The sequence below is a fragment of the Sycon ciliatum genome, chromosome 11 (genome assembly GCF_964019385.1).
Source record: "Sycon ciliatum chromosome 11, ocSycCili1.1, whole genome shotgun sequence".
Lineage (NCBI taxonomy): Eukaryota > Metazoa > Porifera > Calcarea > Leucosolenida > Sycettidae > Sycon > Sycon ciliatum.
Window position 1 is genome coordinate 12,652,216 of NC_088653.1, and position 16,726 is coordinate 12,668,941.

At 47.8% G+C, this 16,726-nt stretch overlaps 1 protein-coding gene across 1 annotated transcript; it reads right to left on the reverse strand.

The window, feature by feature from the left end:
* Positions 1-8,960: 8,960 nt before the first annotated feature.
* On the reverse strand, positions 8,961-16,434 carry LOC135827103 (uncharacterized). Its single transcript, XM_065339626.1, has 5 exons — positions 15,824-16,434; positions 12,419-13,433; positions 11,273-12,223; positions 9,934-10,158; positions 8,961-9,749 (listed from the first exon to the last, which is right to left on the reverse strand). The coding sequence occupies exons 1-5, from the start codon at positions 16,432-16,434 to the stop codon at positions 8,961-8,963; spliced, it is 3,591 nt and encodes a 1,196-aa protein (XP_065195698.1).
* Between the last annotated feature and the right edge of the window lie 292 nt (positions 16,435-16,726).

Consider the following 16,726-nt stretch of genomic DNA (forward strand, 5'->3'; position numbering starts at 1 on the left):
TTTAAACTTGTGGGACCACAGCACGTTGCTCCACTGGTCCACAGTACATCCTAGGTGGGCCCTGGCAAAGACCAGTCGTTTCTTCAATTTTCTGGCTGATATACGGTTTTGTTGTGGTCCTGTAGCCTCTCAGGCCAGCTTTCAGAAGTCTGGGACGTTCCACACGGCTCGGGACATGTTTGCCACGGTTTTGCACCAGTCTGACTTGAGCTCGTAGATCTACGACAAAATCCTTCTGCTAGCCAGAGACATCACCTTGAGGCACCTGTCGTCACGAGCAGACGTCAGCCTTGGATGACCAGAACGAAGCGTATTCTTGCAGCTTTGCGTCACTGCGAACCTGGTGACTAATAGACCAATCCCGAAAAGATTGTCTGGGTTCGAAAGGGGGCATGTCACTGTACAACACATACATGGCACTACCTGATCAGCATGCGGCACAGGACGTGTTTGATAGTTCGCGTGTGAATGCGAGGGTAAGTACACGGTTTTCTCGTTAGTTGCATGCAAGAGAGACGATGCGACAGAAAGCAAAGCCCTTTGTAGTTTTCTCTCTCGCACTGGTAATGGTCTGCTGTTGGAGTTGAAATGCTAAGACATAATCCTTGTTTCGCTCTTCTGTGTAGTGTGAAGAGGTCAACGAACATGTAGAGCTCACTTTGATGAAGTAGGCAAGGCTGTGAGCGCTGTGGCTCAAAGCGATAGGCCCTAAATCTTACGAGATGTTTCGAGTGCTATTGTTTGTTGCGAGCGCTTCGTCTTCGATGAGTCCTGCCTCTTTCCTGGCAGCTGCCCTCCTATAGGACCAACCACGAAGTGACTCTACTCATCTGCAGCTGATCAATGTTATATTGCACAAGAAGATATCGTTTTCGCCAAGCCAGTGCCCCGCCAAAGACCATCGCCGTGTCACAGGTTCGGAACGAGTTCATGATGAGAAACATCATTCGCGCGAGCGTGATGAAGAACTATTTCGAAAGACAACATAGTCTTTACCCCCGAGACGACAACTATGCGCACGTCCTGCAAGGGGAGAATGTCACCAGCGACATCAAAGACGACGACGGCAGTATTTCGGAAACCTGGAGTCAGCGGAGGTCGTCAAGCTCCTCCGCGACCCGGTACATGTACAGTATAGGTGACATGTCGACACGAGCGTGCGGAAACACAGCATACACTGTAGTCTGTAGTAATGTTGCGAGAGTTTGCGGAAGGAGTCCAAGTCGGGAAATCCATCAGCTCCAAAAGCTACCTGGGTAAAGGTATAGTTTAGGGTCCCAAATTACTTTAAAGTTTAGTGGGCCAGCATGCTCTACAGAGCCCCAGGCATTACACACACGAGGCATGCATAGTACAAACAGGGCATGCGCAGTGCAAACAAGGCATGCACTGTACCAGACAGTCGAGGTCAACAAGGTCATAATATTAATAGACCAATCCCGAAAAGATTGTCTGGGTTCGAAAGGGGGCATGTCAACTGAGAGTACACTGTACAACACATACATGGCACTACTAATACCTGATCAGCATGCGGCACAGGACGTGTTTGATAGTTCGCGTGTGAATGCGAGGGTAAGTACACGGTTTTCTCGTTAGTTGCATGCAAGAGAGACGATGCGACAGAAAGCAAAGCCCTTTGTAGTTTTCTCTCTCGCACTGGTAATGATCTGCTGTTGGAGTTGAAATGCTAAGACATAATCCTTGTTTCGCTCTTCTGTGTAGTGTGAAGAGGTCAACGAACATGTAGAGCTCACTTTGATGAAGAAGCCAAGGCTGTGAGCGCTGTGGCTCAAAGCGATAGGCCCTAAATCTTACGAGATATTTCGAGTGCTATTGTTTGTTGCGAGCGCTTCGTCTTCGATGAGCCCTGCCTCTTTCCTGGCAGCTGCCCTCCTATAGGACCAACCACGAAGTGACTGTACTCATCTGCAGCCAATCAATGTTATATTGCACAAGAAGATATCGATTTCGCCAAGCCAGTGCCCCGCCAAAGACCATCGCCGTGTCACACCGTCGGATCGAGTTCATGATGAGAAACATCATTCGCGCGAGCGTGATGAAGAACTATTTCGAAAGACAACATAGTCTTTACCCCCGGGACGACAACTATGCGCACGTCCTGCAAGGGGAGAATGTCACCAGCGACATCACCGAAGACGACGGCAGTATTTCGGAAACCTGGAGTCAGCGGAGGTCGTCAAGCTCCTCCGCGACCCGGTACATGTACAGTATATAGGTGACATGTCGACACGAGCGTGCGGAAACACAGCATACACTGTAGTAATGTTGCGAGAGTTTGCGAAAGGAGTCCAAGTCGGGACTGAATCCATCAGCTCCAAAAGCTACCTGTAGGTGGGCGATGAGACTCCAGCTTCAGACTACAACAGTCAGGATTTGTAAATACTGGTAGTTGAACTTTGTGAAGCAGCAGATCGAGAAGTCAGCTGAAATCGTAGCTGTTGCAGTATGTCGGCGCTATGTAGCTTGCATTTTTTTACGGAGAGTCGATCGCCAAGCGAATGTTTCTCTCCTCACCGAGAGCTATCTAGCCTCCAAACTCCGTCAGGGTCTGCCTAAGGTACCGAAGGTCCTTTGACTAGCTGCTGGCAGGACTCCATCAAATCCTCTAGCTTCAGCTCGGCGAGCAAAAGTCTCTCTCTCCTCCGCCATGAGCAGACACACACAAACTGAATACAAAAACGATGCACTTCACACTTGCTGGCTTGCACGCGTGCCCCCTTTCACGAACCCAGACAATCTTTTCGGGATTGGTCGACCCCGCGTTTGTGCGCGCACGGTGAGAGCAGTATTGGAAGAGCATTCCATGGGGGATTGCCAAAAAAAAAGGAGACGAAAACTCAAAATTTGACCCGTTTATGGCCAAAAGCTAGGATATAGGATATCAACCTTTTCTGAATGGAGTGTAGTGTGTGGCAGTGCCTGGACCAGGCATGACTCAAAGCCATGAGGTATGACGACAATCTAAAAGTTTTTGGGTACGATGGCGGGCGGGAGCAAATTTGTAGCTCCTGGCTCAGCAGCATCTGTTCTCTTCCCCAAGGATCCAGAGTGGCCCAAGGACCACGTTTTCTTCATTGAGGAGCTATCCAAGAATGGAGTGAAGCCAGAGGAGTTGCTTCTAGTGGACTTACACGGAAAGCCAGATTGGTGTGTAGCAACGTTGTCCTGCCCAGCTGTGAGAGATAGGATCGTGGCAAGTGGAGTCCGGATCGCCGGTAAGGATGTGCATGCTATTGTTGGAGGCAGCCAAATCACTGTGGTGTCCTTGTTCGGCTGCCCCTTGCATTTACGCGATGGAGCGTTAATCAATTCTTTGGAGGCACATGGGAAAGTTTTCGGTCAGCCGACGAGGAAAACAGTCAAGCATGGAGATTATGCTATCGAAACAGGAACCAGGCAGATTCGAATCAGCTTGCAGAAAGGAGTACCGAGTACGCTGAGAGTAGGTAGTGTCACTGTACGTACATGGTACCCTGGCCAAGTACAGACATGCTACCTCTGTACACAGACTGGCCACGAGGCAAGGTACTGTCCAACACGCAAGAATAGCAACCAGGCGTACGCAGGGGCCGAGGGTCAAAGCAGCCAGACCCAGGCAACCCCAAACACGCATGCAGGAGAGAAAGCACTGTACTCGCAGGTCACACAAGGTCAGAGCAATACGCAAGAACGGCATGGAAATACCGTAGCGAACACAAATGAAAGTGCTGGAGGCGGACAACAGGAAAAAGACGCATCAACCCCAGGCCGGGGAGAAATACACCCGACCGAACACAAGGGAAAGCACCCCCTCGACGGGATCTCAGAAACCTCACAGCAGGAAAACGATACCTCCAGCACAGAGCAGAATGAAGAGACAAATCGTACATATGCCTCCGCTGTTGATGAGCGGCATCACAGGCACCCTGACCCCAACAGCGCGGAACAAGCGACTGGCGATGAGTCTCTGCCCCAGGAAAGCCGGTCCGTGCAAGATGAACAACAATCATCTGTGGACTCAGCCAATCCTCCCCAAGGGCTGCAGCAGCAACAGCAGCAGGCCTCTACACCTGTTGCTCCATCGCTGCCACCACCATCCCGAGGTAAAGCCGCCCACTCATCTCCAGATGAAGAAGGTTTTACCCTAGCATCGGGAAAGCACACCTTCGCACCCCATGTCCTGACCCCCACCCAGCTGACCCCCGAGCAGCAGCCAGCATTCAATGTCGACATACAACAGCAATGGGCAAAGCAGGCCGGCGCGAAAGAGATGGCCGATGTTGCCAAACGAGTAGCCGCAAGGCATCAACGGCACTTGAGCAAGTAAGCATCCTAGTAATAGTGGTCAGGAACATTTTTGCTCATATCAATCTGTATTCCACTACTGTGCTGATTCTGCCGACACTCTTACAAATGGCGTCTCTTAATCCCCTAGCACCCAGCTTTTTCCCCTCTAAGTCAAATCTAACCAGGCCTACCAGTATATATCCTACTCACGATGCAGAACCCCTCCCTGCCCTTCTTGCTGATGTGACATCTAGCCATCCACCCTACACGCCCATAACACATTCATTCCACCTTAGGATAGGCCAACTCAACTGCCAAAGCGCCACTCATAAGATCCCAGTCATTGAGTCGCTACTACACACTGCGTCCCTTGACCTCCTATTCCTCTGTGAGACGTGGTTCTACCAATCACTGCCGGATGCAGCCATCTCAATTCCCGGATACAGCCTCCTGCCTAAAGATAGAGACGGTGCCCGACACTCCGCGATAGGCGGAGGACTTGCTGTTTATATTCGACAGTCGCTTATGTGCCATTTCCAACGGCGGACCGACCTTGAATGCAAACTGGAGCACATTTGCGTGGAATTTATAGAATCGCAGAACAGTCGAAAGAATACATTCCACATGTTTTACAGGCCCCCTCACCGATCATCAGCAGAAAAACACGACTTTTTTTGTGTTCTTCCAGTCCACCATTGCCAACGCACTGTCAGCCTCAGGCACGACAGTCATTCTCGGTGATTTCAATGCCAAACTCCGACAGTGGAACGCAACAGATGTTGATACGGCAGAGAGCAAACAGCTAGCAGGATTGTTAGACGACCTTGCACTACAGCAAATTGTCCGAAACACCGCAACGCGATACTCAGCTACGGGTAGCCAGTCAACACTTCTCGACCTGGTTATCACAGACGCAGAGCATCGTATATCCGACCTTGAAGTCCTAGATCCGCTATCAGACCACTGTCCCATAATCTTTAAATATCTCTCAGGAAAGCACACCCCAAAGCACCCGCCGCCCCGCTTTGTACCAGACTACGCGAACACTGACTTTCAATCTCTACGACAGAAACTTTCATCTCTTCCACTCCGGGAGTGTATGCTCGGTGCTTCCACCATCGAGAGTGCGTGGTGGGCATGGGAGTCATGCATCACACAAGCCATTGCCAGCTGCTTAGCGTACAGACGAGTTTCATCTCGAAGACAGCAAACCAAGCCTTGGTTCACCCCGCATCTGCATCACCTTCATCGCCAGAAGCAGCGCCTTTTCCGTGCCGCCAAGCGCCACCAAACAGTAGCATACTGGTTAACCTACAAGGCCCAGAGGAATGCATATCAGAACCAGTTAAGAAATGCCAAGACCCTGTACTTCAAGCGCCTCAGTGAGAATATTCACGATGAGCAAGATGCCCACCTTTGGTGGAAGAAAGCCAAGACACTTGCCAACATATCCTGTAAGAAAGATCAAGTTCCTGACCTAACGTGTGAGGGCTACACGGCACAGAGCGAACCAGAGAAAGCAGAAATGCTCGCGAAGGTATTTGAGCGCCAGTGCACTCCTGCTCACGGTACAGGTCCAATACCAGCACCAGCCGACGACTGTCCGAATGAATTATTCTCTCTGCCAGTCTTGGCCGAATCCTCAGTGTACCGGGTGCTCCGAAGGCTCCCGCAGCATAAGGCAACAGGCGGGAACATCTCGAACAGGATCCTCCGAGAGATCGCACCTTGTATAACGTCCTCTGTTACCAACCTGTTTAACGCTAGCCTCACCTTAGGTGAGTTTCCTAGTGCCTGGAAGCTGGGAACAGTAATCCCCATATTTAAAAATAAAGGTAACCCGTGTGATCCCTCCAACTACCGCCCTATAACCCTACTCTCAGCTATTGCAAAAGCACTAGACAAGATTGTCGCCACCAAATTCGGTCACTATCTCGAGGTCAACAACATCATTGTCCCGGAACAGTTCGGCTTTGTCCGTGATCGCTCCACAGTTGACCAGCTGATACAGCTCACTACTAAGATCGCATCGACCATGGATAAACGCATCCCTTACGATGCTGCATTTCTCGATTTTGCGAAGGCCTTCGATAAAGTGCCGCATGACGTGCTTCTCCAGCAACTCGGGACTATCTGCGATGCTCCGGCTACGAGTTGGTTTAAGAACTACCTCGATACGCGTACATTCAGCGTCCGCGTCCAACACCATTTGTCCTCCCCACGTCCTGTCAGTCTGGAGTACCCCAGGGTTCCCACCTCGGGCCATTGCTTTTCCTGGTACATATCAACAGCCTACCCAGAGCCTCGAAACGCAACCAGCACGCTGATGTTTACCTGTTCGCGGATGACACCGCCGTCGGCCAAGCACGAACCAAAGGTACCAGCCCAATGGAGACGGCCCTGCAGGACACATTTGCCTGGGCCGACCGAGTAGGCGGAACCTTCAACCCATCGAAAACCGTTGTTATCTCATTCGCTGAGGAAGGAGCTGCAGAGACCATCCGCGGTATCCAGCCGTCAACCAGTCACCTGGGAGTGTTGTTGACTGAAACACTTAGCTTCCAGGAGCATATTGAACAGACAATAAGCAAGTTTAGACAGCGCTGCGTTCTTCTGTGCCATATGGCTGACCGTTTAACAGGAGACATCGTCAGGAAGCTGTACCTTACGTATGTCCGCCCCACAGCAGAATACGCCGCCCCAGTATGGGAGTCCTCCCTCTCTGCTGCACAGCGGCTCACCCTTGAACGGCTGCAAGCCAGAGTAGCTCGCACAGTCATGCGGCTTGAGAGATGCCCTTGCCCATCAGACGAGCCCAAGTCATCATTGTTTAAACAGCTGGGGTGGCCAAGTCTATCCTGGCGCAGGAAGATCGCCTGCCTTATGGAATTCTTCCATTTGGTCACCACCCAACCAGAACTTTTTGAAGCAGCGGGATACTGCCCCACGCGTAGTCGCCGCCGCCAACTCGCATTCACTCTGCCACGGGTTGGGAAACACGCCGGGAGGTCATTTCTCTTCCGCACCGCTACTGTCTGAAATGCCTTGCCCGCAGACCTGAGAGCCACAGCCTCGCAGTCCCTGTTTCACAGTCACATTTGCACACACTTCTCTGACACCAAACACAATGCCACTCCGCACTGACATGCCTCTGTCCTCCTTCTTTGTGTGTTGCGCTTATTCTTATTAATTTTTGTGTTTCTGTTTCGGTACATTTCGTATTTCAAGGCATACCCCGAGGCTATAGGTATCATTGATTAAAGGACCATTCTGGAACATTCAGCATAATTGTATTTCTCTTGCTAGGCTGTTCATTACGAATTATTAGCCCTCCACTGTCTGCTATCTAAACCCTACAGCCTCCCATTATAATTGAACTCCCTTCAATTTAGACTACGTCTTTGGGAAATCCTCAAATATATATAATAAAATAATAAATCAATTGTCATGGTATTGCCTATTGGTAGATCTTCGTGTAGATCTACGGTAGCCCACTCAAAGCCATGCTGGAGCCTTGTGGGACAACAAAGTGCAAAAGGCAATTCATGATGGAAGACGGAAGAAGAAGACACAACCCGCACCGTTCCATACGAAACTGGCTAACGAATTGCACAAGTCCAGACGAGTGCATTTCAAAAGACGCAAGGTCAAGAGCAGAGCAATTGACCAAATATGGAGTGTATATCTCGTGGATATGCAACGGTTTGCCCGAAGCAATAAAAACATCAAAATCCTGCTAACAGTCATCGACTGCCGCTATGCCTGGGCAATACCTTTGAAAGCGAAGACGGGTACCGCCGTGAGAGATGCGTTCGATAAGATCGTCAGTACATCCGGAAGGACACCGTTAAAACTCTGGGTAGACGAAGGCAAGGAATTCTACAATTCCCCCATGAAACGATGGTTATCACAACACAACGTCATCATGTACAGCACCCACAACGAAGGTAAAGCGGTGGTGGTCGAGCGCTTCAATAGAACGTTGAAGGCAAGAATGTGGCGTCACTTTACAGAGAAATCCACGAACACGTACCTCAACGTCCTACCTCAACTACTAGACCGCTACAACCAGTCAAAGCATAGAAGCATTGGGATGACACCTAACGAAGCATCGAACGGTAGAATACCAAAAGATGCAAATCAACAAGACCCCCTGCAGTCAAAACCCAAGTTCCAAGTGGGTGATGAGGTGCGCCTAACCGTATCTAAACGTCATTTTGAGAAGGGCTACACTGCGAACTGGTTGGAGGAAGTATTCAGGGTGGATGAAATCCTACCAACATCACCACACACCTACAGGATTCGTGATCTGATGGGAGAACACATCATCGGATCGTTTTACGAAGCAGAACTGCAACACGCCAGAGAGACCGGTTTGAGATTCGATAAGGTGCTGAAATACAACAAGGATCAACGTCTTGTGCAATGGAAAGGCTACACAGATAATAAATTCAATACCTGGCTCACAAAGAAGGATGTGAACAGTCTTAGATCATGATTCACAATGTCATTCATATCGAAAAATAAAAAATGAAATGATTGAGTGCTATGTACAAACTGATGGAGTTCATGAGAAGCTATCCATCAACGATCATGAATGTGTGTGTGTGTGTGTGTGCGTGTGTGTGTGTGTGTGTGTCTGTGTGTGTACCATCAATAAATCTCGATGCTAATCATGAATGTGCGGCAATGTCTTTATGCCCAAAAGCCAGTGTGTGAACACCATCTTCCAAGATGAACTTCTTGCTGTCGAAGCCGCTGAGAGCTATCTTGTGGATCCTTTCGCCATGCACTCGATGCTTAGGACTCCGCAACACGTTCATGGTTCTCATGACTTGTGTCTCTTCCGTGAGACATGAGCGGTAGTCAGCGATCGTGATGCTTGACTTCACAACATCACGTTGTACACCCTTGGCTCGTTTGCCGCTGCTGCCTCCTGCACACTCATAGGCGTACATTATGCTGCGGAGTGCCACAAACTCACATATCGGCTCACCACCCAACTCGTCCTTAAACTTTCCGACGACCTTCTTGTTCACAGTAGTGTACAGTGGATGATCCTCGGAATAGTTTGTTGTGTCGTAAACATCAATATCCTGCTTCATGTCAGCGTACAGATCATCGGTTTCCACGGAGAGCACCAGACTATCGGTATCAGTATAGAGTAGGTGTAACTTATCGTTGTAGCGCGGCTTGAGCGTTCCATAGTAGAAGTCGTACATTAGCAGTTTGGACATGTCCAAAATGGCTGCACCCACGTACACGGGTTTCGATAGCGTGACCTTCTCTCTTGAACATTCAACCGATACGAGATCGTTATCAAAGACAACGCTTCGTATGTATGATGGCTTGTTGATTCGACGCTTCAGACGATCTTCCTCTTCCGTTGCTCTCATCACACACAGGTTGATGCGATTCCTTACGTTCTCCATGGTCTTACCGTAGACCGAGTTATTCATAAGCTGTGCGTGAACAGACCGTACACACACACACACACACAACAACAACAGATGTATAATAAATAGATATACCCTCAATCTCCATATATGTAAAGATATGCAAGAAGATAGGTATTCTCAATAATACAGCAACGCTATGATTGACTCCTCAACAATACCATTAATTTTCTTAAATCACACTACTTACTTTAAAGAAATCCTTCTCAAACTCCGATGTTGCCATCCTTCGGAGATCAGTGTTCTTCTCAATATAAGAAGGCATCCACGGTTCTTGTCGGAAAGAGAGAACACGATGCACATCAGTCCCTTCAACACCAAGCGAAACGTACTGTTGCAAATTCCTATAGTGTAGGACATAGTGTTTCTTGGGCAGGAGGTTGGGAACGAGCTTTGTGGCTTCCAAACCGATGACCTGAATGACAGGGAATTCAATCGGAGAAAAAGAAAAAAGAAAAGAAAAAAGGAAACAGTGAGGGGTTAGCAACACCATCATATACATCAACAACAACAGTAGCAGCACCATCATCATCATGGACAACAACAACACCAACAACAACAACAACAACAACAACAACAACAACAACAACAACAACAACAACAACAACAACAACAACAACAACAACAACAACAACAACAACAACAACAGCAACAGCAACAGCAACAGCAACAGCAACAGCAACAGCAACAGCAACAGCAACAGCAACAGCAACAGCAACAGCAACAGCAACAGCAACAGCAACAGCCACAGCAACAGCAACAGCAACAGCAACAGCAACAGCAACAGCAACAGCAACAGCAACAGCAACAGCAACAGCAACACCAACAACACCAACACCACCAACAACACCACCAACAACAACAACAACAACAACAACAACAACAACAACAACAACAACAACAACAACAACAACAACAACAACAACAACAACAACAACAACAACAACAACAACAACAACAACAACAACAACAACAACAACAACAACAACAACAACAACAACAACAACAACAACAACAACAACAACAACAACAACAACAACAACAACAACAACAACAACAACAACAACAACAACAACAACAACAACAACAACAACAACAACAACAACAACAACAACAACAACAACAACAACAACAACAACAACAACAACAACAACAACAACAACAACAACAACAACAACAACAACAACAACAACAACAACAACAACAACAACAACAACAACAACAACAACAACAACAACAACAACAACAACAACAACAACAACAACAACAACAACAACAACAACAACAACAACAACAACAACAACAACAACAACAACAACAACAACAACAACAACAACAACAACAACAACAACAACAACAACAACAACAACAACAACAACAACAACAACAACAACAACAACAACAACAACAACAACAACAACAACAACAACAACAACAACAACAACAACAACAACAACAACAACAACAACAACAACAACAACAACAACAACAGCAACATCATCATCAACAAAGGGGTGACCCACACATACCTTCAACTTGTCCGCCAGCTCCCTTTGATGTGGTGACAGCATATCCCGGCTGACTGTGAAGCGATCCGGAGCCAATGGATAGTCATTGAAATAGTGGTGTAACATCTCTGGAATCCTGAGGTCACACTCAACCATATAGCCTCTTGGTGCATCTGCTGGATGTTGTAGTATATCGTCAATCAACTGGTCGTTCGGGTTTAGGAAGTTGAATCCCCCAACAGTCAGTGGTTGCATCATAGACCATCCGTAGAGATTGTTGGCATCCAGGTACGTGATGTACGTGCTGGGTTGACTTGCATCATAATCCTGCAGGTAGTGATTGTTGGCGACTGTCCATCTGTTGGATGCCATGCTGATACCACCCCTCTTCCCATGCTCGATGAAGTTGTAGACGTCGATGTCACTGATCTCATCCAGCGAGACCTTGGGGAGCTTCAGGAGTGCGTCCCAGGCAAGTCCAGGCAGTGTAAGATAGTTTGCAGGATCCAATCCATACGTGTCGTACGCTGTTTTACGAAAGTTCTCGAAAACATCGGCCAACAGGAGAACGTCAGTCTTCAGGTAAAGGTCATGGTAATCGCCCATGTCTTCACATCCGAATGTAGACCAGACTCGTTGAGCATGCGCATACTCTGCATCCGTTATATCCTTCCCCGTCAGGGAAGAATGGAAGGCTTCTTTTGATGGTAGCTCGAGTTCCTCGAAGCTTTCAAACGTCTTCATGTGCTCGTATGGGTAGATTCCCTTCTGTCGAACCAGATCACATTCTAACGGGCTTGGAAAGGTGTCGCTCAGGATCTTGAATTTATCTGCAGGGGTGACGTTCAAAAGCCGTTCCAACGATGCGTTCAGGAATGCTAGGCTGTCAACGAACTGATACTGACGCCATCCGAAGGTGATGTATTTCTCGCTGTTGGTCGGGATAATGGTTATAGCACCGAGCTTCCTCGTCTGCAAGCACACGTTGACAAAGAGAAGAGGGAGAAACAAAATATTCAGTTAGTGGAAGATGACATCATCACACCATTTTTATTTTATTTTTTATCTCACTAACACATATCCATATTCATGGAAAAGAGAATGTTCGACAGTGGCTTGATCCTAAAAGTTTTTAACACCATCTGAAATGATTACGATAGCACTCACCCTCTCTTTTCCATTCTTATCCTCATACGTCTTCTCATCACATGACATTCTTCCCAATTGAGAGATGATGTGATGCGAGTCGTAGCCCTTCAAGTTGTGGAGGAATACTAGTATCTTGGTTTTATATGGCACGATACGCAGCATAAGGTTGCATCTGCTGTGTGCTGGTCCGCGGTATGCACCTGTTACATGACAGTGATCGCGAACTCTATCGTCGTTGAGTGGTCTGTCACAGATCCAACACTTTGTTGCGGCATCGAACTCTGCTTCCTGCACGGCATTGATGATCATCACTGCTGGGTCTTTGAGGTCATCGCATATCCTCTCCTCCTCTTCTTCGAGAGCAAGCAGGAAGTGCATCATTGCATCTTCACCTCTATACTCGAATCGGTTGATCACTACACCGTCTGACCTCACGACGATGTAGGCTGCAGGACAAGCGACATGGCGATTGTGTTGTTCCGTTGAACTCCCAATCTTCTCTGGTTCCGTCATGGGTTCTATCAATGCCTCGCAGTCAGCGTATATGACGTATGGTGCAGGAAGTCGCTTCTGGTAGTTCTTGAAGCAGATTTTTGCACCTGGCTTGCCAATCTCCACTCGTGCCATCGGATGTTCCTTGCAGTAAAGCAGGTGCCTATCCAGAGTCTCTTGCAAACGGCACAAATGGAGACACCGGAAACAAATGTAGTGCCGATGATTAGCACCATTGGTGAGCTGTGGACTCATATTCTTAATCCACACCCAGTGCTGAGTGGTACCATCACCGAACAGCAGCAGGTTGATTGCAGATTGCGGTTGATCGGAAACGCGTAGAGGGTAGAGGGACTTGCTCTCGTAACCAAACGCATTGATGAATAAACCAGGATTCATCTTCTCAATGCACTCGATGTCCATCACCTTTGCAGGAAACTCTATGCCGTCCACTTTGATAGCGTTGACGTGATTGACGTACGATGAGACTGCTTTGGGATTAGACTTCGTGTGGGAGAACTTAGCGGCAAGAATGGCCCATCTGCACAATCATCAACAACAACAACAACGCACACAGATTCTTCTTTTAGAGGTGAACAAAATCAACATTAAAAAATAATTTAAAAAACATTTTAAACATTATACACACAGGTAAAACACATAAAATACATTATTCCCGTAGCTATGCAGAAGACGTTACTTCAGTAACGTCTGGCGCTAGCCAGGGTCCACACAGCTTTAATTTGGTGTTTGTTTGTTTGTTTGTTTGTTTGTGTCACGGCTGGAGCTATCCCGTATCTGTCCCGTATCTGTCCCGTATCTGTGACTACAAAGGCTCTACAGGATTGTACATAACAGCTGTCCACAATATTTGCAGGCTCCTGTATCTGTCCCGTACCGTACCAATATTCGTCGTATTATGTATACGACTCCCTGATGTAGAGGGAGATTTGGAAAGAAATAGGGAGACGAGGAGGAAATTAAATTAGAATAGACGCCGAATAGGTGATAGGATGCGTCAGCATAAACATACTTTGGAAGAGAGATCCCGTCGTCTCCAAAATAAGCGTGAACGAGCGCTTCAGCGCCGGTCACAGGAAACGTCGGAAGAGAGATCCCGTCGACTCCAGAACGCCCGTGATCGGCAGAGTCCGCCGGTCCCAGGCAACGTCAGGACAGAAATCCCGTTGAGTCCAGAACGCCCGTGATCGGCACAGTCTAAGCCGGTCCAAGGAAACGTCAGGACAGACATCCCGTCGAGTCCAGAACGCCCGTGATCGGCAGAGTCAGCGCCGGTCCCAGTAAACGTCAGGACAGACATCCCGTCGACGCGCAGAAAAACTAAATCTGCAGCCTCTTTTGCCGTCGGACAGGATACGTATTTTAGGAGACTGTAAAGTTGTGTATGTCCAATTTTCGACGTGAGCAGCAGGTCACTCGCGTTGATTTTTCGACGTGCGAGCCAAATAACGCGAGCTGAACTTTCGCATCGCAGACATCCCGTCGACGCGCAGAAAAACTAAATCTGCAGCCTCTTTTGCCGTCGGACAGGATACGTATTTTAGGAGACTGTAAAGTTATGTAATGTGCTCCACAGGCAACCATGCATTCGGCGTTGTCATTGGCTCAACAGGTCAATGTACATGTATTACTACAAGAAGACCAGAAAATCCGATTACTGAATAAAAATCAACTAATTTTCGCTGGCGATTTAATTTCGCTGATTTCGCGGCTTGGTACCAACCGGCCAAAGTAAATCGCAGGCCAAAGTTTGTCATATAGGCAAATGATGCATGATTGAGCAATGGATGCATGTGAGAGCAAAATACCTATCGATTTCAAATTTGACGTGAAATTGCGCGTCACGTCGGAAATAACGTGCATCTTAACCTCTCTAATAGAGAGGTTTCTCTTTCTCATCGGCCAAAATTTGTTGATTTACAGTATAAGGAGATAAAAGAAAAGAAGGAGCAAACCAAAAGTAGATGATTATTAGAGAAATAACAATCCGCAATAAATTCCGCAAATACTTTTGCCTAACTCATAATATTCAAACCGATTGAAACGTTTTTGCAATACAGTGATGTCGCCAATCAACGGAAAAAGACATTTCCATCAGTTCTTATAACATGTACGATGAGCTAGGCAAAAAAGCATAAAAGCATAGCGTAGGGCCCTGAGCTTCCAAGCTCTCTCGTTTTGCCATTATTGTTCTCGATCTCAGCATGTCTTGAGCGTTGAAGCACCATCTTTACACAATTCAATGTAGTACGGCTATGTTCTACTACTATAGAGCCAGAGTCCTCAATGAAGTGGTTGAAAAAGTGGGAGTGAGACTCACTCAGCCTCAGTTACTGTGAGAGCATGTGCTAAAATAGTAATTCTACATAACCCACTGTTTACCTTAGCGATCTTCTCCTTTGCGCTGTTTTACCACCTCCTTACTGTACTTAATCCACTGTTCCTGTTCCTTTCCCCTTGCCTGGTAGTAGTAGTAGCAGAATTTATTATTTTTACTAGGGAACTCCCAACAGGCGTTGCCTTTTTACTGGGAACCCTAGGAATGACTCGGTGCTTGTGACAAATGCAGAAAGGGGCTTAGCTTGACGACATCCAGGTGGAAGCATGTTCCATCTGTCTGCTGCCAAAAATGAACTAGCATTCAGGCCGTAACGAGACGTGGCTGCAGCTGGGTAGGTTCAGGGCGGCTGAAGCTTGACCGCGGGTAGCAGCATTTGTGCGGCGTGATGCAGAGCGGGGGGGGGGGGGGTAAATATCGTGCTAAAAAGAGAATTTTAAAGAGGACTGGTGCAACCAGTCCTAAAAACAAACATAAACAGCTTCAAGTTTACACGGCGAGAGAAAGTATACAGGTTATATTTGGTGAGAATGAAATCGATAGAAGTATACTGATCATGGCCAAACACTCGCCTTAGGCACCTATTGCTGGTTGACCCAAGTTTGTCTCGGAGTTTAGCAGACAAGCAGTGAACATAACATGTGCTGGCATAGTCCAAGGTACTCTGGACAATTGTCAGGTAAAACATGCGGCGGCCGGTCATGGAGACATCGCGGCGCCCGTGGCGGAATGAGGCAACCTTGCTCTGTGCCTTTGCGCACACACGCTCCACCTGATGCTCGAAGCTGAGCGACGAGTCCAATAGGAGGCCAAGGTACAGAACATGGCTGGAATCGGGGATTACGGTGCCTTTGCAGGTGATGCTGGGGATCACGTCCAGGTGCGCAGCAGGTCGTCTGAGCAGCAGTAGCTGAGACTTTTTGGGATTCAGCATCAGTCCCCGTTCGCTGAGGAAGTCCTCCAGATTCAAGAGATCTGTCTGCAGCATTCTGAGCACGTTTGAAGCCTTGCGACTAATGACGTAGAACGCAATGTCGTCCGCAAACAGGAGAGCACGGCAATGTTGAAATTTCTGAGGGGTAGATCTACGGCGGATATAAATGCAGAAAAGTAAGGGACCTAACACGGAGCCTTGTGAGTTGTGGTACACCACGTGAGCAGGGCTCTGTACTGCCTCGGGCATCGCCGACAACGACCTGCTGGGTTCTCCCAGTAAGGTAGTCTGCGAACCAACGCAATGCCACACCTTCAACGCCAACTGAAGCCAGTTCCTGCACGAGCTTGCTATGCTGAACGCGGTCAAAGGCCCTGCTCATGTCCACAAACATGCCTGTATTTCACCTGATCAGAAGGCTTGAAAGTATACTTGTGGAACCAAAAACTTTCAAGATGTTCGTAAAGAGGCTGAAGTGTGTCCTATTTATGAGTATTATCTACATAACCGCTAAGCATATGACGTAAATAGCCGCTATGTC

Excerpts from the sequence above, each read along its gene's own strand:
- LOC135827103 (XM_065339626.1), bottom strand. The coding sequence starts at position 16,434 with ATGCCCGAGGCAGTACAGAGCCCTGCTCACGTGGTGTACCACAACTCA. Across the intron at positions 13,434-15,823 it reads ACCAGCAATAGGTGCCTAAG|ATGGGCCATTCTTGCCGCTA; the intron begins GCGAGTGTTTGG and ends ATGATTGTGCAG. Across the intron at positions 9,750-9,933 it reads TTGAGAAGGATTTCTTTAAA|CTTATGAATAACTCGGTCTA; the intron begins GTAAGTAGTGTG and ends GTTCACGCACAG.